Source organism: Apaloderma vittatum, unplaced genomic scaffold, assembly GCF_000703405.1.
Source record: "Apaloderma vittatum isolate BGI_N311 unplaced genomic scaffold, ASM70340v1 scaffold13232, whole genome shotgun sequence".
Classification (NCBI taxonomy): Eukaryota; Metazoa; Chordata; class Aves; order Trogoniformes; family Trogonidae; genus Apaloderma; species Apaloderma vittatum.
In genome coordinates this window covers 1-23,701 of record NW_009705354.1, presented here as the reverse complement: position 1 = coordinate 23,701, position 23,701 = coordinate 1, and the positions used below count along the sequence as shown (strand labels likewise).

At 35.1% G+C, this 23,701-nt stretch overlaps 1 protein-coding gene across 1 annotated transcript in view; it reads left to right on the top strand.

The window, feature by feature from the left end:
* The window catches only part of LOC104270880 (voltage-dependent calcium channel subunit alpha-2/delta-3-like), a gene marked incomplete at its 3' end in the record, with an annotated part of 95,636 nt that extends 72,457 nt beyond the window's left edge, over window positions 1-23,179 (top strand). Inside the window, exons 4-8 of the mRNA XM_009865378.1 lie at window positions 3,646-3,777; window positions 5,063-5,123; window positions 5,216-5,366; window positions 9,596-9,670; window positions 23,090-23,179. Of these exons, the coding sequence (XP_009863680.1) occupies window positions 3,646-3,777; window positions 5,063-5,123; window positions 5,216-5,366; window positions 9,596-9,670; window positions 23,090-23,179 (509 nt within the window). The remainder of the gene's footprint in view (window positions 1-3,645; window positions 3,778-5,062; window positions 5,124-5,215; window positions 5,367-9,595; window positions 9,671-23,089) is intronic.
* Between the last annotated feature and the right edge of the window lie 522 nt (window positions 23,180-23,701).

Below are 23,701 nucleotides of genomic sequence, written 5' to 3'. Positions count from 1 at the left end.
AGGTCAATAGCAGAATGGGTGACCTCAAAGGTACGTTGATTTTCTGCAAAACATTTTGTATAATTCAGTAGGTGGTAAGCTCTTAGCAGAGTCAGAACTGAATCTCTGTGCTAGAATGGTGTTAGTGAGGAGTTTGCAGCTGTAATTCTGGCTGTCAGATGAACTAAAGTTGAATCTCAGACCAACCAGTTCACAAAAAAACCCCTCCCACAACCCAACAAAAAAACCAGCCCCCACCCCCAAACCAGGTCATGAAACTCAGCATAAACACATCTGGCCATACTCCAGTTCTTCTGCTGCCACTTCAAAGACAAGGAGAATGTTATTAGGGCAATGTTGGAAACTAAAACAACTAAATACCTACTGCTGTGCCTTTATGCAGTCACGCACTTGAGCTCTTTACCACCCCATACAATTACGAGGAAGGAAGGAATTTCTAACATTGTGAATGGTTCTTGGCTCATGAAGCAAAATGGACAAACACTTTCTTTTGTGTCTACAGATTGCCAGATGCTTGATCTGTGAGCTGTTGCATCCACATTACCCAGTGGAGGCAGAGGAAGGGGATGAGAGAGAAAAAAGCAAAGGCAGTTGCCAGAATTGGCATCCAGCCCCAGCTCTTGAATATGTTGGACCACCCTGAAAAGCATTCATATTAGAGTAGAATAATTATTAGATTGTTGGTGTATGTCTCAGCAAAGTATGTGGTTTTGTTATTCTTTAATATATGACCAGACTAAATATGTTGTCAGTGTCATCAAAACCAAGCTAATATTGTTGCTATCTTAGAGCCAAAAGGCTGCTGGATTTTACATTGCTTTTCCAGTGCTGGGTTCTGTAGGCTGTGCTCCTATTGCCTTCTTGTATGACAGTACTGCTCTGAAGTTCCCTTGACATCACCAGATACTGCAAGAAGGAACACTTTTTTGGATGCCAACAGCTTTCCAGGAGAAATTAATGATTACATGACAAAGGCAATACAGTGATACCTTTATATATATGTGAATAATGTGCCATTACAAAGGTAATATAATAGGGGAAAAAATAAGTATCACAGGTAACTAAATATTTTTATGGATTCCATGAATTAAAATACATTTCATCATAGTGCTAAACTCTGGCATGCTGTTGCACATCTTTCAGTCTGCACAACTTGGCTGTCTTTGTTGAGACTTCAGACCTGCTTCTTTGGGTCAGCAGTATCTGTGACAGCAACTTAATTGCTACATGCATTTCTACTGTTTCTTTGGCAATTTTATTTCAGATTCGTGTCAGTGTACCTATTTGCCTGGGGGTTGCTTTTATATTAAATATCAGTAAAAAACGGGTAACATCGGCACAAACAGAAGTGGAGAAAAATCCCTCATAATTGCAAGCCAGCCCATCTAAAAGGCAAGGGAAAAGGAAATATTTTAATTATATTTTAGCTTTTTCTGCCAGGAAGCAAAACCAGATTTTATGTTTCAAGAATTGTGACAGAAGCTACTTACATAATGTCTTTGAGCACCCGAACATCACAATGATTTTCATTGCAACCATTTATAAAAATGGTGCTAAGGTACAATGTGCAGTCTTGGAATGATATCCATGTGTAACTTGCTAAGAACTACTACAGTTAATTTTAAATATAAATTAAGGTAGAATTATTTGATTTGTTTGGCTTTTCACTAATCCTGATGACTTAAGGTTGTATGAAGAACTTGAGCGCGGTGCTGACAACAATGACAACACCAAGGTCGCAGGTTCGATTCCTGTTCTGTCCCCATGTGTTGCCTGGTCTAGTCGAGAGGTGGCGTCCCTGCCCATGACAGGGAGGTTGGATTCAATGATCTCTAAGGTCCCTTCCAGCCTAGGCCATTCTATGATTCTATGATAACTTACAGTCCTCTAAACAGTTTTTTTTCTACCAGCAATTCCAACAAACAAAGCCACAAACAAACCAGCACAACAAAACCAACCATCTGAATTATATTGCTCTTTTCAAAGAGGAATTAAACTTATCACCTTACCTCAGTATTGTAATGCAGAGTCAATAATGCTGCTGTACTTTTTAGTAATTCAGATACTTCAGCAGAAATTGTGTATAGGGGCAGAATTAGAATATCAGTGTTTGAACTAGTACTGGGAAGTTCCGGTAGACTGAGTGTAAGATTCTTCTTTTAGTGCTTCAGTTCTCATGCAATCTCTAAATGCTGAGCAATGGATCAATATTCTGGAGTGCTGAAGTAGGAGCATATTTTTACAAACATGATAGATCCTAGGATAGACAGTCTTAACAGTTAATTTCTGGTGTCTTAATAACAGCTTGTCATTGGAGTAGCAGCAGACTTGGCAACAACTGGACAATGGATTGTGCCAGCTGGACAAACTGAAGGAGCACTGTTGGGCTAGTGACATCAGTTTGTTTGATGTGTGTCCCATTGGACAGATTTTAAATGTATATTTCATCTGCTAGAAAAACAACTAACTATACTAGCCATGTTTTAAAAACAGTATTAGTTTTGTTGGCCTTGCTTTTTCAGCAGTCTACTTATGTAAACATAAGTGTTTGGAAGAAAGCAACATTCAAAGCTTTGTAGCTGAGACATTTCCCCTTTTTCTGCTGTTTTTCTTGATTTTTTTGGTAACAATTCACCATTTTTCCACTCCATTAAAATCACATTCTGAGCAATCTTCTGAAATCAGTACAGCAACATTATTTTGCAAGTGAATGGAAGCAGCAATTCAAATGCTTTACCAACTATATTGTGCATTCATGTATGCAGACTTTTACAAATTAAATAATGCATCTGTGATTTTAGTTCTGTTTTTTCTTTCTATTCTGCTGACTTAACATAAAGATTAAATTGGGAATATATTATATCTTAGTTGTTTCTCATCTTTCAAAATTCAGTTTGAAATTGAGTAAATTTTTAAGATATGTTCATTTATGTCTGATTTCTGACTATAAAAACAAATCTGCAGCTTGAAAATATGCTCAGGCAGCCTTAGTTTTTAGGAGTTGATATTTGGAGATATTTTAAACCAAACCAGTTTATTTTTAACATCAAGGATTTGCTTTGTATTTTTCTTTCTATAAGAATAAAAAATAATGAGGTAATTGTTGTGAAATCCAGTTCCTCTGTTCTCCAAATAACAATTAGTGTTATTTATGATGAGATTTTGTGTTTGTATGTGTAATTCGTTCAAGTGTGAAATAAAAGGTATTTCACTTTCTCTTCCCACACATAAACTTTTCAGATATAGCTAGAATTGTCTTACCAAGCTGAAGATTAAAAACCAAATAAATATAAAAAGCGTTGCCATGAGACATTCCATGCATTTAGGGAAAGTAAATAGAATAAATAATCCATTATTAGATTGACTGATTTTAGTTACAAATAGATGATCTAATGGGCAATATTAACTTATCTAAAAAATGTACCCAGTATCTCTTCTATATTTGAATGATTCATTCATTATTTAAGTGTATCATTTATTTTGAATCACTCAACTGACAAAGGAAATCAAAGGATGTTCCACAATAGTTTGCAGTCTCTGGATTTTTGGGTACTCTATAAGCTGAAGATTATAAGAGTTCAAGGGGATTCTATTTAGGTAAAAACCATTTTCCCCTCTTGCTTTTATTTTTTTTTTCCCCCCCAGATCCAGCCATTGTAAATGGAGTTTATTGGTCTGAATCTTTAAATAAGGTGTTTGTTGATAATTTTGATCGTGATCCTTCTCTCATCTGGCAGTACTTTGGAAGTGCAAAAGGATTTTTCAGACAGTATCCAGGTAAGGATACAAGTTTATTCTTAAAATATGATAAAAAATGCTATGACTCTCACAGGTAGTTTGATTTTACTTTACCTGATTTTCAGTGAGAGATATTTCTGATCAACATTTTCAATGTTCTTGTATACACACATACAAAAAGTAACTTCTAAAAAGATTGTGGAAAAGGAGGGCAAAGGGATTAGACTCTTCATATACTACTGAATTTAGATAATGTGCTCTATTGATGCATACAGTAAGACTTAATTGTAATTTATTGGACAGTTTTTAGATTTCCACTTAAGCTGCCAACTTTGCATTTAGAGATTTCAAAAACTTATTTTGAAGTTTACCTTCACACTAGTCATAATTAAATGCAATTAGATCACTTGTGTTATTTCTATAGAAATAGGATAAAATATAGTTACCTGTTAAGTCTAATGTTTCACCACATTCCAAAACTTGCTACATATTAAATAAGTAAAAAGGTTAAATAAACTGATCCTCAGATTCTGTAACTGTAGGCCCGTAGTGGGAGCTGTTCATTTAGCTGACATGGGTTTAGCAACCCATGTTTTTTCAAGCCTGAAATCTTGAGTTTCATGTAAGCAAATTTACTATAACCCTGTATATCTTCCAGTAACTGAAAGTAATGGCTACTACATCTGTGGTAATTTTAGAGTATAGTTCAGTTCTCAAGCTCTGTGGTAGTTCAAGGACATAAGAAATCTTAGTCCTTATTTTAAAAGCTGTTTCCTGTTTTGTGCTAGAAAATGACTGTAAAAAGCAGGAAGGATTGCCCTGACAATTTTTAAATTTTTTAATTATTTTTCTGGAAATGTTTTTATCATGTTTCTTTTGACTCACAACTGGGAAATATTACCTCTTGCTAGTGATGTGAGCAAAACATCAGGTGTATGACCTGTGAGGAAGATAGTTAGTGTAACAGGAGTTGTTAAGATCAGCTGGGGGTCGTAAGTGCTCTTGGTTTGAAAGGAAATTTGCAGGGATGTGATAAATCTTGCAAGCACCAATGACCAAGTATGACAAAACTTCAGTGACAATAGTATAATGAACATAGTAGGCTTGAAGAGGTTTTCACCTTACAGTAGGCTAAAAAGGAATGAGAAAAAAAAATGTGTTTCTGGTGGTCCTCTGTTATTAAATTATTTTTTCCAGGATTTCCTATGTTATAAGACACTTGTCTGTTAAAAGTATGAAACTCTATTAAGTGATACTTAGCCCCAATACCACAGATACTGTGAAGATGTAATTTAATACTTTTCTCTTTTTTTTAAAAAAACAGGAATTAAATGGGAACCTGATGAGAATGGAGTCATCGCATTTGACTGCAGAAATAGGAAATGGTAGGTAATAGATGACTCCTGATATTAAAGAAATTTGAAATGAAGAAATGTTTAATATTTAAAAGAACAAGTTGGTTTGTCTTTTGTCTTAGGTACATCCAGGCAGCAACTTCTCCAAAAGATGTGGTAATTTTAGTAGATGTTAGTGGCAGTATGAAAGGGCTGCGCTTGACTATTGCAAAACAGACAGTTTCATCTATTTTGGATACCCTTGGAGATGATGACTTCTTCAATATAATTGCTGTGAGTGTCTCAGGATTTTTCTTCCTTTTTCTTCTTCCATCATTTGTTGCCATCTGTCGTGTTTTACATCACACAATAATGTTGCAGGTGAGTAATGGCCATAAGATGATATCGGAGCCAACTGGACAGACACTGATTTTCCAGTGCAAGCTTCTTCAGGTGGCAGTGCCTTCAAACTGTTTTTCTGTGACTTGCAATCTGAAACCACTTAAGTTGTTTTGAGTTTGGAAGTTGCAAAGAATAGTAATCTCTTGTAGTTAGCCTGAAATTTCTGCATTACCTCAATTTTTAAGTTAACCTGAAATTTCTGCATTACCTCAATTTTTAACTTTGGCATGTGTCCCTGTACAACCCCCCTCCACCTTGTCTTCATCAAAATGGCTTCTGCAATACAATGCAAATTGCAAAACAGTTACCATGTAAGTACTACTAGAATCAGATCTTAGCTTTTGCTGAAGGTTGTATGGCATGATAGAACACCAACATAGCTCCTCATTGTTGTTCTTTCCCCGTGCCAATATGAAATGCAGAAATTGTGCAGAGGTATTACTGGTGTTTACTGACAGCTATGACAGGAATTGAGAAAATCAGTATCTATGTCAGTGAAAGAAAAGGAAACAGCAGGTGAAAAAGTAAAGTCTGAAAAGCATTTGTGCAAAATCTGTAGTCATCAACTCAGGTAGTTTTTTATTCTCCCTTTACAATATTTCACTGTACATAAATTTTTAAAAAGCTTTTTGATTTTCTTTTAAGGTGGTTGTTATATGTTTCAGTGTTCCATACACAGAAACACATTTAGGATTCTTATAAGTGTAAGGAAATTTGTGGTCACTACATGCTAACATTGCTAGAAACTCACTTAACACTCAGAAATATGCAGTAGGATAGCAAAAAAACCCCACACCCAAAACAAACCAAAAAAGAAAAAATACTACCCCACAACCAGCCGAGAAGAAAACACAAAAGCTACTAGCTGTACCTTAGCTGAGTTGTTTCATTTGAATATATGTTTTATTTTTCACTACATGTACTTTTAACTTTATATGTATATATATCAGAAAGTAGAATTCATTTCAGGTATTTCCAGAGAATAAACAGAAAAATTGTTTAGTTCTTATGGGTAGGGTGTTGCAAAATCTACCTGAAATTGATGGACTTAGATGACTAAATTGCAAAAAATTGTTAAAATACAAGAGTGAATCTATGCTGCTTATGTTAGAATTTAAGGTCAATTCACTGGTGCATGAACAGAGATGTCTGTAACAAGAGACATATTTTCCCAGTTGACTTTGAAGTATAATGCCAAGTCATGCATTAAATTAACAATGTTATCATAAAACGAGTATTAATTTTGCCAAATGCTGAAATTTTAAAAATGCTTTTATAAAAATGTAAACTTGACATTAGTTTAAAAAATATTAACTGAACTGAGAATGTTAAATTGATTTTAATGCTTTAGTCACAGCATTTTAGCAAAATTGATTAGAATTAAAGTATTTGTTAATACAAAGCACAGTAGTAGAATTTTCCATTATAAATGGTTTCTGTGTAGTCTCTTCTTTGGAGTCCTTGTAGTAATATAGAATAGATTATGGATAAACTTACTTTTCAGCCTGCCTGAGTAATGAGATTCTGCACAGCTAATGTATGAGCAGGCTGAGGAAGAGCAGCTATTGCACAGGTGTTAGCTCTCAGCTATTGCATCGCAGCTGTCACAATTGTAACATGCAAAGATATCGTGTGCCAGAGTATGGGCGTATTGGACCTATGCAACACTAGAAATATAAGAAAACAGTATAATGACTATTGAAAAGCAAAATGCAGCCATTTATTGAGGTAAACTAACATGAGATCTATACTGGGTATTGCTGAAAAAGTCAGTAGTTACTAATCAGCTTTTTGATTCAGGATCAGGAAGCTATTTCATAAAATAAAAAAAATTAAAGGACATCTTAGGCTGCAGGACTGACTTCAAATTACTGATAAGATTGTGGGCAGATGTGGGAATTTTTTTTCCCTTTTCCACTTTAAAGCTTTGGCACAGTTAAAAAAAAGGCATCAACAATAACACTGCAAAACACCCCATGACAAGGACAAAGAAATCAAATTATGCTATGAAACTGAGAAACAAGTAGACTTCAGTTTTTTATTGTATGTTGGCCAATTAAAGAACCTGTGCTTAGTATCCTATAAAGGAAAGTATGTATGTTAATAAAGTTTCCAATGACAGCTACATAAACCAAGTTAAGAACAGACTTAACTGGAAGTATAGTGGTTAAAGAACATGCGGAAAAAAAAAAACATATGAAGAAAGGAAAGAGCTTGAGAGTAGAGGCTCCTATCTCTTACAGATTTTCATTTTTTTCATAATAGAATAGAACAAGGCTTTGACTTTGGCCTATTAAAATAAGAGATGCTGTGTAGATTTGGCATTATTATTTTGCAGTGACTGTCAGTTGATAGGTTGGAAAGCAGTCTGAAGAGAGAAACTACAGGGTAAAGTACATCATTTATCAGATCAAGAAACTGTTACAACACTGAGATGCATGTGGGACACACCAGTGGCTCTGAAGTGTTCTCAGTCTTTGTTTTTGTATTACCTTTGGGGCAACAGGCATGTCCACAGGCTCTTGTATATCGGAATAACGTTGATGGAATAAACTAACTAGGGAAGCATGCAAATTTGCTGCAGAAATTATGTGTAAATATCTTTTAAGCATTTTTGTTGGTTTCTGTAAACCCAAGCAATTGCTAAGTGAATGTTGAATAGTCCGTGTAACCAGCAATAGTTAGTGGACTTACTCTGGGTTTGTGTTTTAGCTGAGGACTGAGTCTAGCACTGTGCCTCAAGAATAACTTGATGCAGTTCAAATTAAAAACTCTTTCCTGTCCAACAGTAACTGTGTAATCATGAGTGTGGTGAGCAGTGCATTGTTAAAACGAATGATGATGACAGGAGTCCAAAGGGAACAGGTTGTAGGCATCTCTGGTTAGACATGTGTGTAGAGAAAAGGAGCGGTGGTGAAGAGAGTAGAACAAATTCAGAGCTACAGGCAGAGGCAGTGAGACCTTGCAGTGGCAGAGAATCCTATCTAAGCAGCATCATTGTGAAGGTCTTCTTTTTTTTCTTTTTTCTTCTGAGATGGAGGTGATCTGATAAATGATGTACTTCCCCCTGTAGTTTCTCTCTTCATCATTGTAAGGGTCTTCTTTTTTCTTTTTTTTTTTTCTTCCTCTGAGATGGAGGGAGAAGGCAGTAAATGCATTTGTTCATCTAATGAAAAGTATTTGCTGTTTATTATTTATTTAACTTAATGTGTTGTCTTTCATTGTTTTGTTGTTTACTTTGGATATTCTGATTCGCCTGAGACCTACTAAAGTGTGAAACTGCTTAAAGTCTAAATGCCTTGTAGTTTGATCTGTGATAACTTCTAGAGTAGATTAATAAGAGGAGGAATTAAGATAAAACTCTATCTATACAACAAATGTAGATTTTTTGGAAGATACTCTTGTATTAATTTGACCTGCATTGAAAGGTTTAAAAGACTTAAAGTCCAAATTTCGATTAAGTGGCTTAAACATCCATGAGTCTGCAAGATCTACCGACTGCAGATGAGACTTGGTTTCTTTTAATGCCTAAGATGCTTCTGAAAATAAGACTGAGGTATCTAGCTTAGACCTTGCATGATAAGAAGATAATTCCCTAAAGATCTGTCACAGCTTCCTGACTTCGTGTCAAGCAGATACCCTGCTTGACTGAAATCCCAACTGTTGTCAGACATATCCAGCATGCATTCAAGCTTATATTTTTGGTGTAGTTGTTCCAATATTAACCTTGCAAAATGCTAGCCAGTGCCTCAAATGTTTGTCAGGATTTTTTAATATGTAGCAAAAATGTGGGAGTTATGACTGTGATGTATCAAACATGATCTCTTAATACAATCCAGATTTCAACTTGAAAGATATTTATGCCAAAAATAGTATATGAGTACTGTAGTATGTAGTAGGCATCCATTCAATTAAATTCTTCTTTAAAAAAGGTATAAACCTCTGAAACATTAAGAATCATGTAAAAGGAAAAAAAAAAACCACAGCCATTTAAAAAAAATTAACCAAATCCTTTTATTCTTGCTTTATATGCATGTTTCACTGTAGTTCTAAATCATTAAATTGTATCTTTCAAAGCTTTTAATTAAATTCTTCATCATACTTTCTATTTCCCTCTGTAGTATAATGAAGAACTTCACTATGTGGAGCCGTGTCTGAACGGAACATTAGTTCAAGCAGACAGAGCCAACAAAGAGGTAAGGAATGAAAGTAACAAAGCAGCAGAGATAGGATGTGGTGCATTAACAATGTGCTATAATGATATTTCCTTAGTACAATGCATTCCATTATTAGAATTTATTAATTATTCTCCTTATGCCATTTGAAAGAAGTCTTATGTGACTCAGTAGGAATAAAAAATAACCTTCTAGTTAATTTGATTGAATAAACTTAATGGAAAAATACAGAAATCACTGAAAATATACTGTTAATAAAGTTTAGAAATTATTTAAAGTAGAATCATAGAATGGCCTAGGCTTGAAGGGACCTTAGAGATCATTTTAATCCAGCCTCCCTGCCGCCAGGGACGCCACCTCTCGACTAGATCAGGCAACACATGGGGACCGAAAGGGAATCGAACCCGTGACAGCGTTGTTAGCGCTATGCTCAACTGACTGAGCTAACCGGCCCCCTAAGTAAAATACTTCACTTGCTTTAAATTGACCTATCGTTCTGTTACCACAAGTTAGTGAGGAGGAAATTGCATTCTTTGGTCAAACTAATGCTGAAGTTGAAAAAAATAATCTCAAAATAAATGTATTATGTGAATAAAAAAGAAGTAGCATTGTAAGTGTCAAAACAATAATGCATTCATTCAGTGAAGGTTTTAGTAGAAGGGAGATTGCGGTATGAATCTGCAGTTTGAAGTTTAGTTTATTGTCTGCCATTCAAATGCAGTTGTTCTGTGCAAGTGTTACCCCATCACACTTCTTAGAAGGGTAAGCTAAGATTGTTTATACCATGTAAGATTATGAAATAAGATAGTTGGAAAGTCCAATGTTTCTTTTAGAATGAAAAGCTTGTTAAAATAAGGCAATTGTGTTATTACAGAACTTTTTTCCTTGTCCACCTATTCTGAGTCTTGCTGGAGAGTTGAGCAGTCTTGCAGCTTTATTTAATATTTAAGTACTTCTACTTCTCTCTCTCTCTCGCTCTTTTTTTTTTTAAACCAAAGACAAATCTAAAGAGTTTCATTTCAGCACTGAATTGTACTTAACATTCAGTGTGGTAGTTCATTTTTGCTGAAGAAGTCGATGAGATAATACAGGAAGTAGAAAACATAGCTCTAAAACCACTTCTAAATGTGCCAGTGTTAGGTCTTATCTACACCAAGACAAGATGAATTTGATCTCCTTATGCTGAACTTTACTCCACTGTATTGTTCATGTCGGTTCTTTGCATTTTACCTACATTCTATGGGAATTATCCTTCATATGGATATGAAGGATATGGGTTACTTCCTTAATGTACTTATTCTCCATGGTACACTGTGTGGAATGACATGAATTCTTTCTAATCACTTACTGCTGAAGACCCTTATTTGTGAACTGTGATGCAGCTTTCTAAATGAGAACCTTATTGTGAGCACATCTAATGAAAGCTGTGCAAGTTCTAGATTTACAACTAAAGACTCGAATATATTGTCCAGATGCACTGCCTGGAATTAATCCTACTGTTAAACTTGCCATCACTTTGCAGCTGATCAAAATGCAGATTATTATATACCCATATGTTACTTAATATCAGTTTTGTTATAAATTAATGGATCAAAAAGTTTTTGTGCCACTTAAATGATGCTCAGATTTTAGGAACAGGGCTCAGTTGTTCAAAATAGCTGTTTTCTTCTTCAGAGTAGACTTTGATATAATTTCTAGTTAGCTTATTTATTTATTTATTGAATCACCTTGTGCTTTATTTTACTTAGAATAGCACATCTAAGATTTTGGATTTTTTTTCCAGTTATTTGTATTAGAGAGCTAGTTATTGTTTTTTTCTGTGAAAAGCCAGAACTAGAGAATAAACACGAGATACGTAGCATGTAGTAGTTCTGCCCATTTTTGCATAATATGACTTTGTCAATCTTCCTTGCTTTCTTCTGTGAACTTATATGTTATTTCTCTAGTTTGTGTAATGAATTTAACATTTTAATTGCTGAACACTGGAAGAAACAAAAGTGCCTTTGTCCCGAGTATAGCTCAGAGCACGCAGTAAGGATTGTCAAGGAGATGGATAACCACTTAATCTTAAACAAGTAATTCAGTCACCATGCTCTTGAATCCATAGTTGCAGCTTTTGGATGTTGTAAGATCTGATACTGTGTGACTTGAGTATACCAACACTCCAAATTACCAAATTGCTCATGAAAATATCACTGAACTTCCTGCAAAACTTACTCTTGGATTCATGGTCTTTTGGTCAGGTCCATAGAAAAGATATCTTAAAAAGGTATCTTAAAATGTTATTACTCTGCTGTCAGAGTAGTAACTGTGTTTTGGAACTCATCATAAGAATTCAGTCATTTGAGCTGATAATTTCATTTCTGTGAGTCTGACAGATATGCCAGGCTTCTCCTGTAGTTTTTGCTCTGTAATTGTCAATTGTCCACTGTAATATCAGGCAAAAGTAGATGAAATTACACTTTCTCAACCAGTCTTGCAAGGTAAATAGTCCTTCACATGTTTAGTAGTAAAAATAGCTGTTTTCTTTATTAAATGACAAAATAGAAACAAGAAAAATACCATGACAAACACTGTAATATGTATTATTTCAAACAGGCATTATCAACAAAACCATAAATTTCTGTATTGGTAAAGTAGAACAGGTCATTGACAGGCACTGTTTTAAAACATATGCTGTTGTTTTGGTTTATATTTGTATACATATGCTTGATTTTTTTGAAGTCTACCATAGGTCTAAAGATGTAACTATATATTCTTTCCAGAAATTTCTATGCTTTGACCTTTAATGGCAAATGTTTTCAGTTGAATAGGAGCAAGGATGACCACATCTGTTACTACCAGTAAGCTCTACTAGCACCAAAATAAATGCAAGCTTTTAAAAAGATGGTAGAATGTGGGTTTGGTTTTTTTCTTTAGCTAGCAAATATCTATTCCCATATGCTCAGTTTAAACAGAAACAATTAGAAATTGCTGTAATAGTGTTTCATATTGCTGTAGTTTTCCCTTATGTGGAAAGACTAAATGTTTGTTGCTGATGATTGCATGGACTAAATTTTTGAGTTCGCTTTGCCACTCTTTTAGATTGCTATACATACATCTGACCTTACTAAGGACAGGTATTTCTTAATGCAATATCTTGTTGCTGGAAGCACCCATAAAACCAGTTTTAATAAGCTACTAGTTTGTGCTGAGTAAACTTTGAATTTCTACTATTTTTTTCCTTTTTTTAAACACCATAATACATTAGTGGCAGCATCAAAAATTCCCATTAAATAACCCTTAACCCCTCCCAAAATACACGGACGCACACCCCGTTTCTTGCTAACGGCATCTTGCTAGGTTCATCTGACATCACATGTAGCAAATAAACAGTTCTTGGAAGCAGAGATAAAAAATTACTTTGGGATGTTTGCAGCTTTTATCTCATGAGGAACACAGCTGTTTCAATAACTCCAAATAAAAATTGCATTCGCAATACCCCAGTCTACATTTGTCTTGAAAGTATTTATTGAAGGACTGCTTTGCTGTCTTTATATAAGGCTCAGATGTTTTCAAATGGAATCTTTCTACTCTGAGGCTGTCACCTAAATATGCTGAATGTCTTTCTTTGAGTTTTCTTTAAACCTCAACACAACAAAGAAATAGGGAAAGTAAATCTAGAAGATTAGCTTGTGCTTATCACTTGCACTTCATTTGTAGTGAGCTAAAGGGCAAACCAGCTTCTCAGCAGAATAAATAGGGTTAAGTGATAGTAACTTGGGGCAGACAGGCCAGGGCTGGACTTGTTGAGAGATCAAGTCCTTTTTTTTGTGAAGAGGAGCCAAGTGTGGTGTTTGCTTCTGATGGGAGGGATCTCTTCTGCCAGCACAGACACTGTCCTGCTCATCCTGACCTCTTGCACAGCTGCAGGAAGGAGCAGCCAGCCCGGCTGTCCCAGATGTGGGCATCAGAAAAACTGTTTGCCACCCGCAGCAGTCTGCTGCCCCAGGCACTTGGGCTGCAGCCAGAGCCTGCTCTGTTCCCATGCACAGCCTGTCTAGGTAAGAGGAAACCTGGGAGCATGGTCAGGGGATGGAGCGTAAGGAGGTTTTTTTGGTAGGCTACAGGAAACTGCTCCAGCCTTAGGGCTCATAGCAGCCTGGGAAAGGAGTGCTTCTGAGTGGTGTTGGTGCTGGATATTCAGTGGGATTAGGGTACGTGCTCTTTCACATTCAGGGATAGGTTGCAGTTCTTCTCTGTATTTTTTTAGGGAATGCAACAGACATCCAAAGAACCAGACTTTCAGAAAATCCCATTAGTCTAAAGAAAAAAAAAAGCTATCTGATGTCTGGTTTACACATTTTCTCAGTGAAACAGAGTGAATCTTTCTTTTTTTTCCTTTTTTCTTCATTTTTTCCTCCACGTTTCTTCTGTTTTCATGAGGGAAACAGTATTGTAAACATGGTGTTAGTTCCACACATTGACTCTGGACCACTTCCTATTTTATTTTCCAGACCATGATGTGGGAGCTACTTCCCCAAAAGGACAAAATAAAAATCCACAGTATGAAAAAGCATTTAATTCATTGTAATCCTCTCACATCCATTGTGGGGTGACACTCCACACTCCCCCCTCCACCCCCTCCATTTTCTACTCTTTGTCTTTCAGGTAGGCTTGTGGGCCTGATGCAAAATAAATCTGTACAAAGTACATACAGAGCCTTTTTGAATGACAACCCAGTTATTACTGATATTGCATTTATTTCCTCTGCAGTGGGCAATCTATATTCTGGTTGCGCCTTTAGTTAAATAATTACTTCCCTACCCCTGTAGTTAATATATTAGGTCTTTCTTCCCCCAGCTGTTTTAGTAAAGGGTGACAAGCTAGATTTACTTATTAATTTCTGTGATACGGGAGCTCAAGCTCGCTGACAGAAAACATAGCATGAGTACTTTTACCTTTGCAACTTTCAACTTAGCCAAATGCATGTTTGAAGATTGGTATAGACTTTTTAGTGGATGACATAGTGAAGCCAGGAATTTTTATTTTTAACAAGCCTCATCGTTCCTATAGGGGTTACTTCATCACAATCACGCCTTGATTAAAGCACTAAGAAATGTCTATCTGGAGCATTGCAGCAGAGTTTTAAAGGTCATGAAATAAGTTTAATATAATTAGGCATTTAAACATTTAACATATTCATGCATTTTTCTTATGAGATGGGACTGAAAGTTAGAGAAAACAGGTTTGCAGCTCTAAATCTCCAGCATGTTGATCAAGTAACATGCTTTTCTTTAAGAAAGTGTGAGGATACATTGAAAGAAGTGATGAATCTATGCATCTTATCCTGTTCCCTACCAGCTTCAGGAACAGCAAAATAATGCAACCTTGAGTTGTAAATCTTCATTTATGTTTACTTTTGTGCTGCTAGCAGCAACCTACAAGAAAAAGATGTTAGTGTAATATGTTTGGGGTTTTTTTCTGCAAAACTGTTGGATCAATAAAAGCCTATGTGTAACTTTCAGAGCAGCGAGGTTCTAACTGCATTTTGAATTTGTCAGCTACAGCTTCAGAAAGCATATTCCTTTTAAGAAACCATATTGAATCAAGTCTGAGTTACGTATTTAGAAAAGAAAAACTTGCAACTTCAAATATGCCAGAATAATGTGAGTGGTGTTAATATATGTGCCACAAGTTTTAGTAAGATACAAAGTAGACATCCTGGTACTAGATTTCTTCCAACCTATAGTGTTTCTGCTTTCATTTTTACAATAGGAGCATATGGTAATTTGTTTTAAGAATAATTGTAATTTCAGATGATCTGGTAAACATCAGATTGCATCCACTTATTTCTATAAATTTTTCATGGCCTAGCATTTGTCATAAATTTTTTGTGTTGGCACATACCTGCATGGATGCTTCAGTTTAGATGTGCGGAGACATAGCCCGAGAATGAATAACCTATCTCTTTTTTTTTTTTTAAAGAAAAACCTGCTTCAGGTTTCATTTATCACAAAAATTAATTCTATAATTAAATTGTGTAGCATAAATGAGGTTGAAATTAATCTGTGATCCTAAATGTGGTTTAGTAATATAAAATATGTAACATATATTTGAATTTTAACAGACTAATTTATTATTTGGCATTAGCATTAAACAGCTGCTACCTTGAAGTGTATCAATTTGCTATATACAAATTTAAAAAAGAGTGGGAAATAGTTCAGACACTATTCTGTCACCGTCTGCACTTTCTCCACAAATTACAAACATGTGGAACTGCCTATTTTAATACTAGTTTTCTTGGGCCAAGAGGTTTTCATCTTTGAGAAACTCCATGTTACAATTTACCTACCCCAAAGGAATCGTATGACAATCTGATTTAATGTAACTCCAGATTTAAAGTAACAATATTACAATATACATTCCTCTTTTATATGTTGTTTTAATGTACTATATATGGGTCGAGGACATTTCTCTGTAAATGTTTCCAGATGCAATATATCATCTTCTAGATGCACAGATAGGCGCAGTAACTCCAAACTAAATCAAGAACTTACCCCTGCATAAATCGGAATGACAAAAATAGACAGACATAGCGTATAACTACCAATGAGCTTTTATTTTTGTAGGCAATTACCAGAAATTAAATAACCAGGAGACTGATTCAGCAATGAAGCTGAGTGAAATTGCCAATAAGAGATTGGTAAATACAAATTTTGTTTATGGAGTTTTATTTAAGCAAATTACTTAGGTGTATGTTTATCTATCTGTCTCTGTCAGATCTCCAGAATAGATTGTTGGCTGTATTGCTTAGCTGTTAAAAAACACGAAAAATGTAAAGTCTTGCTGAAATCTACTTTTTTTTTTTAAAAACTGGCTAGCTATTGTAGGCCCCCAAAACTTTCAGCTAGCACCAGACTATTGAAATTTGCTCTGAAGTTTTCTATTACAGCCCCAGGCGACTAATTTGCTTAACAAGAATTTGGTTTTCATCTGGGTATATTGAATCTTGAGCTCTTTGTTCAGCTTCGTTTTCAGGATTCTTTTCCTGAAAACAGTCCAGCCTACTGACACAATGTGCTAGGGGACACAAGGAGTTGGATAATCATCACCATCAAGCTAACTTGTTATTTCTCTGGCAGTGGATTTCAAATGAGATGATGCTTTAATGCATTTTATAGGTATGAAGGTACATTTATCAACTGTTAGTACATGTGGGTAAACTTCCATGTGACACATCAGTAAACATTACTCTTCCACCTCACACATTGCCTTCGGATTGTTTTAGGTTTTTTTCACTGGTTTATATGCTGATGTAGTTCATCTATACAAATCTGATAAATCTTTGCCAAGTGTGTCTCAGGAACATTTTGCATTACAGCATGCCTGGGGTGAGTATGGGAACTGATACTAGAAGTAGCAGAGGCTTGCACTAAACTAACTGAGAAATCTGGAGAGATGTGGAACCCATTAACAATGCTTTGCTGTAGGAAGCTTGCTCTCTTCAGACAGTTAACAGCAAATATCATAGTTTTCTAGTGTAACTGTATAAATTCTGCTTCATATATCAGTTGTGAACTGTTACTTCCCTCATGGGAATCAAGGTAAAATGCTTTATTCATTTATGCTTAGGCTTGAAACGCTGGCCCTGTAAACCCATCTGTCTGGGTATTTCCACTCATCATAAATAGTACCTTTTTTGGATAATCACAAGTAAGCTCTAATAAAATGTATCTTTATGAGTATTGTGACTCCTCTGTGGCGTATTGCCTTAAGAGGAAAATTAAAACTTTGTTGGTTGTGGTAAAAATACTAAAAACTATATAAATGGGAATTTGGGCATAAGTCAACTAATTCAGAAGCCCTAAAGTAGAAGAAAGAGTCCAGTTTAGCTGGCTAAGTAGGGAGATAAGAGATGGCGACTTGATTTGTTCAGAAGTTTACAGTAGTAAAATCAGTGAACTTGCATCTTGTCAGTGGTGGAGAGATATAATATAATAGCAAACAGGTCTTCCAGAAAAAGGATCTACTATAAGCCATTGCAAGCTGAACTTACTGGGTGATGTATCTCTATTTGTGAGGTTTTAGGTGGTGTCTTCATGTTGAGATGCGTTATAACAGCCTATGAAGTCTTGTAGACTGTGTGCCAATTAAAACTTGAGCCAAGCAAGCCACTGTTGCGACTGGCTTTGTCATGATGAAAGCAGTGAAATTTTGCAAATGTCTGCTATGGTAGAAAGAAGTTAAACCAAAATACAAATGCCAGACGTTAGGGATTATGTAGTAAATCAGAAGCAGGAAACTGAAAAAAGGAGTAACAGAAATGTGGCTTGCCATCATATTTTGTTAGACAATTTTCCCGAAGACTTGAAGTCTGAAAATTTAACGTAATCATCTGAGTATGGTCTAAAACCCCTACGGTTATTGATTAAGAAAGGCTAGAATAGGTAAATGTACCTAGGAGTACCAAAACCCACTTCCAATAATTTCATTATAAGAGAAACTCCAAGTTCAATCCTGGTCAATGGTTAGAAATTTATCCTCTTGTTATGCCAAAGCCATATGAAACAGTGGTGTGAATTTAATAATGACTATAACGGTCCCATGAAGCATGGAATATGAAGACTATTAAAAATCTTTCTATGTTCATCCTCATTTAAATTCTGAAATAGTCCAAGTCAAGTTGGGCCACCTGAATTTTAAGTACAAATAGATGTGTTAATGTTATTTTTCATCTCTGGAAAACCAGTGTTAGTGTACCTCGCTGTCCTTCAATTAGGCATATTTGTAACTATATCTAGGGCAAGAACTCATCAAATGTATTTGTTGGCTTGCTTCTGATTTAGAGGGTCCTAACAAAATTTACTTGGTTTGGAAGAGACCTTTTTGATTTGCATAGATGGATTATTATAAGATGTTAGAATTACTGGGGCTTTCTAGTTTTGATAGTGGGTAACATTTATAAATAGACAAAATCGGCAACGTGCAAGGGTACGAGACCAAGTGTATGCATCACTGATGTTCTGGTCTGAACTCTTGCAGGTATATGCAGAGACTTTGGCTAACACGTAAAAGCTGGATTTGTATCCTCCCTTGCTTCAGGTCACATTTTTCAGCCACTGTAAATGGATCATAGATCCCTCTACAGCTGAATACATCTATGCTTCCTCATTGTAATAAGACACAACTTCCCCTGTTGAGCTCTGGCCCTGTAATTTTGTAATCAGACATCAGAGTCTGATTGTGATAATTGTGTGCCTAATTTGCATTCAGAATTACCAAGATTATGCATGTCAATTAGGTGTTTGAGTCCACAATTAGATATTGCACAATTAGTAATTGCACATGGAGATAAGGCACACGGTTGCCTGCAAATGTTTGTGCCTGCAGTTGGACAGATACCCAATTCAAGCTCTAGGAAATTCCAGTATTGATCTACAAGACTCCAGTAGAACAGTAAAGAGAAACCAAGATGAACCATTATTATTTCTTGTGCAGTTTATTACTAAAAAGAGCTACTGAAGATTTATAGGTTAAAAGATTCTTTTTGACTCATTATGAACAGCTTTCTGGGATCTGCTTGATTTCTGAAAGTATAAATGAGGTATTTGTTACCTCATTTCAAAATCCCTTAATCTTTTTCTTTAAATAGATATTTCAGTGGTTAGTGTTTTGCCCTGACATTTTTTTTTCACTACTAGTAGGGTTGAAATAAACTTTTCTGTTTTGAAGTGCTTCTTTAAGGGTTGAAATTATTGAATGATTGTAGAGAAGTTTTGAGGGGCTTACCAGCTTGAAACTTTGGCTTTCTCATGGAAAAATAATATAGCGCTTTTAAAATGCCTTGTCTAGTAAGAAAGGGGGCACTGTAGCATGACTGGCAGGGCATTGCTGTACTGACTGGGCATGTGAAATAGGAGGGAAAAAAAAAAAAAGAGGTTTTAGAGATTTGCATTGTTTTGTTTTGTTGGGTGTTTTTTTAAATAATTTTTCCTTAAAACAACAGTGTGACCAATTTTAATTATGTAAATAGTGTGCCCTTTGAAATCAGAATAGGGTGCCACTCTTTTAGAGGGTAAGAAATTCTGCGTGAAAGAACAACACTACATTTTGGTGCTTTAGTAATAAACAGCCTCAGCTATTTTTTATGCTGCATGTAAAATGAAACATTGTCTCTGTTGGCATGGATCCAATTAATGTGACACATCCAGGGCATCTGGTATGATTAAAAGGGGAAAAAAAGAGAAATGTTAATTTGCATGTCATCGTGTGATTTTTCCAGTCGATATACAAAGTGCTGAAATTCTCAGAAGAAACAGAGACAAGACAGAGAATTAAGGTGATTTTAAAAAAAAAAATTAAAAAGAAAACGCATAAACCCCCTCCAGACAAAGAAACACCAAAACTACACATGCGCTTTAGTTATTCAGTCCTCTTGTAGAATCACCTTGTAGCATCTGTTCACTCTGAAGCCTGGAGGCAGAAAACACTGATTTGTTAAAATTCATAGTGCATGAAATTGATTTTTAACATTGTTACTATTTTGTATCAAACTAACAACACTTTTATTTCTTTGTACATCAACAATGTATTTTTCAGAACCTGTATATACATGTAGCTATTGCAAGAGAAAATGTTTGTTCTCCTGACAGGTGATGTGAACTGAGTTATGTACTAGTTTACTTGTAATTTTTGGCGATCTGTTTATGCTGTATCTTAATACTCAATAACATATATGCACTGTAATAAACTTTCTCAGGCACTTTTCTCTGAAATAGTCAGAGATTTTATAAAGTACTGTGAAAAGCCAAAATAATTATAGTTTAATTATGAAGCAGCAACATATTCCAACGTGGATTATTATTTGTAATAATAAGTAATTATTTTAAAATATCTGATTTTGAAAAGCTAAGATTAGACATTTATTTCCAATAAATTTTGGCTTTGTAGATATTCAGAGAACAACTCTTTCAGGGTGAATCCCTGTGTTAATAGAGAAGCATCTGTGGTAACTGTAAACTATCCTTAGCTCCATGTATTTGAGGTAGATGAGGCTGCGAGCATATGACTGCTTTAGCAGCTTGAAAACATCTGATCAACACATAAATTTGATGTTATTGAACTTTTTTTACATTGATGAAACAACAGTAAACTGACTTTTCCTCCCCGCCCTGTATTTTTAACCATTAACACTTTCTGTTTTAAAATATCAGCTATATGTAAAACTGTCTTTGCTAAGACGTTTCCTGGAGAAGTTTATAAACATGATTTATTTTAGATTTTGACAAATTCCAATGAAGAATTTTAAATCTGTATGAACTTTACATAATTCATGAAAAAAAAAGTTGTATTTTCTGAGTTTCTGAAAACCATTAACAACTGTAAGAGTCCCGTGCTGAATCCTTTTTCTAAATGGACCGATGGCCACACATGTTAGAGTCACCCTGAGTCCTGAGGTCAGCAGTCTCTGAATGTCACTGTTGGTCAGTGACTGGATTTTGAAATAGCTGTGGAGAGCACCCGCCACGGTGCTGCTGGCAGTTGGAGTAGCCCTTGCCTGGGAAACTGGCATCTTCGTGTTGCTGCTCTCTGTTTCTCTGTTGGTTGAAGTCAAAAATAACCCTGATCCATTTGGACCTGAATTTCAGAGATGCTTTGAAATTCCAAGTTCGATACAGACTAATGAGGTTGATGAATTTGTTGAGCATTTGGTTATTTTGTATTCATGCTTATTTTCATTATTACTTGTAAAAAATTCGAAAGGCACAGTTCAAGGGACAATAGCATTTTAATTCTTCTACAAAGATAATTGATTTGATTTGGAGTTTGTTTGGTTTTTTGCCTATAATAAATAAATTACATTTTTCCTCTTACTAATCTATTGAGGTAACTTTTTTATCCAGTAGTGGAAGATGAAAACAGTGCTTCACAAATGCATTGCCATCCTTGCTATCTCCCACTGTATATGTTTTCATTTTCTTATTGCAAAATAATTATTATGTTTTAAAATGTATTTAAAACAGTAAGTACTAGTACTGTGGTGATACCAGTTTTGCCTAAGTTAGCTATGTTTAAGTTGGGGGAAAAAAGAACCGTTTTGCAGCGTAGCAGCATGGGCATTTATGCTGTCTCTATTTTAGATGAACAAGACTATGCCTTTTGGCTGTTGGAAATATTGAGCTGTGATGAACCACATTTGTTAGGTCACTATGAAGTAATTGTTTTGAAAAAGTAGCCTTTTTTTGTGGCTTCAGAATTGCCTAGAGGCTAGGATGCAAATTTTCTGGTTTCAACTTATTGAAATTTAATAATGGAATAGGAAGTTCTTTGCCTTCCAATATACTGCTATAATACCTTTTTATTTTACTAAATAAATAAAAATTAAAAAATTCCATCATAGGAAATCAGGGGATTGAAGTACTTGTTTGTTGACACAGCATGCTGTGTCCCTTTTTGATAACGTGGTTCACTATACTGTTTTTAGTGATATGTTATTCCTTTGTATAAATCTAAGGGAATTCATTTCTCCTCTAAAAAATTATTTTCAGAAAGCACTGCTAACATAGTTTTGAAAATGTTCTACTTAGTACTTTGTAGCTTATATTTAATCTAAAATATTACACTTTAATGTACATATATAGTAGCCCTATATTTTTGTTGAGTGTTAAATTCATGAAATCTTTCAAACTTCTGACATAGTGAAGTAACATATATTTAAAAAGAGGAAAATATAGGATTAATTCTGACCCATCGACCTCTAAAAAATTTTGCCCATCTCAGGGCCAGGAAGTAAGACAGTGCATAATTGATGAGCCATTTGAAACTGTAAAAATTGGCCTTAATGTGACTGCATACCATAATACCAAAGACAGTCACATATAGCTAGCAAGTGGTTATCCCTGTCTTTCCTGTGTATCACAGGTCTTTTTCAATCTAAATACTGCATTGATATTGATAAACTGTGTTAAACTGCAGTGGCCTAATTATATTAAGCTCTGGCATCTTTTAGGGAGGGATCATAATAAAGAATAGAATCTTAAAGCTAAATATCAGAAGGAATAATTTTTATTAAGTGGCACATCCCCAAAACCATCAAGCTGAATAGGTAGAAATTATATAAAAATTATCATAAGAAGTTAAAATAAGTTATGGATATCCCTAAGTACAAACCCAAACAGAAAAAAAAAACAAAGAAAAATTATTTGATTGAATAAATGGCCAAAAGCATAACTTGTGATAACCTTGTGTTGTTACTGTTCTGACACATCCCTAGTTTAGTGTGACTTCAAGTGTCAGAAAGATTAACTAGGAATTACTTTGGTTAATGAATTAGTGCATGCAGTCTTTTGAGCTTAAAGAGTAGATCTAAAGAAGAATTCAGAAATCCTTAATCATTGATACCAGCTTGTATATTGTAACAATTTTCTGACAAATAAAACCTTCTTGTTCATTTTTTAGCATTTCAGGGAACACCTTGACAAACTTTTTGCAAAAGGGATTGGAATGCTCGACATTGCTTTAAATGAAGCTTTCAATATGCTCAATGAAGTAAGTGAATGCTTTACAGATTTACACTGCTGACAACGTTCCTGCTGTTTAACAATTACTGTCTTTTTTAAGATAATAAATGAGAACTCACTCAAAAATGTGATGATAGTAAAATATCTATATAACAAGAATTCTGTACAATCTGTATGTGGTGAAAGATATAAACAAACTTACATTTTTATGTATACATTTTATATTAATGTATTTTGTAACTCTCTCTTTGTATAGTATATACAGACAGTTTAGGCCCACTGTCTTGCTGCTTGATAGTTCAGATCCAGAGTTTGCTTTATCATTCTTGCTTTGAGTGTTGACTGGGATACATTCATTAGAAACCAATTCACTCTTCCGCTCAAGGCTCTGAAAAGAGGCACCGTTTACAAAACTACCATGTCTCTCCTTTAAACTGAGATACATTTCTTTCAGTGTAAAAGTTACAGAGACTTAATTGCTGTCTCTCAAATTAAATTCAGTAGAACTCGTATACTACAATTACAGAATCACAGAATGTTCGAGGTTGGA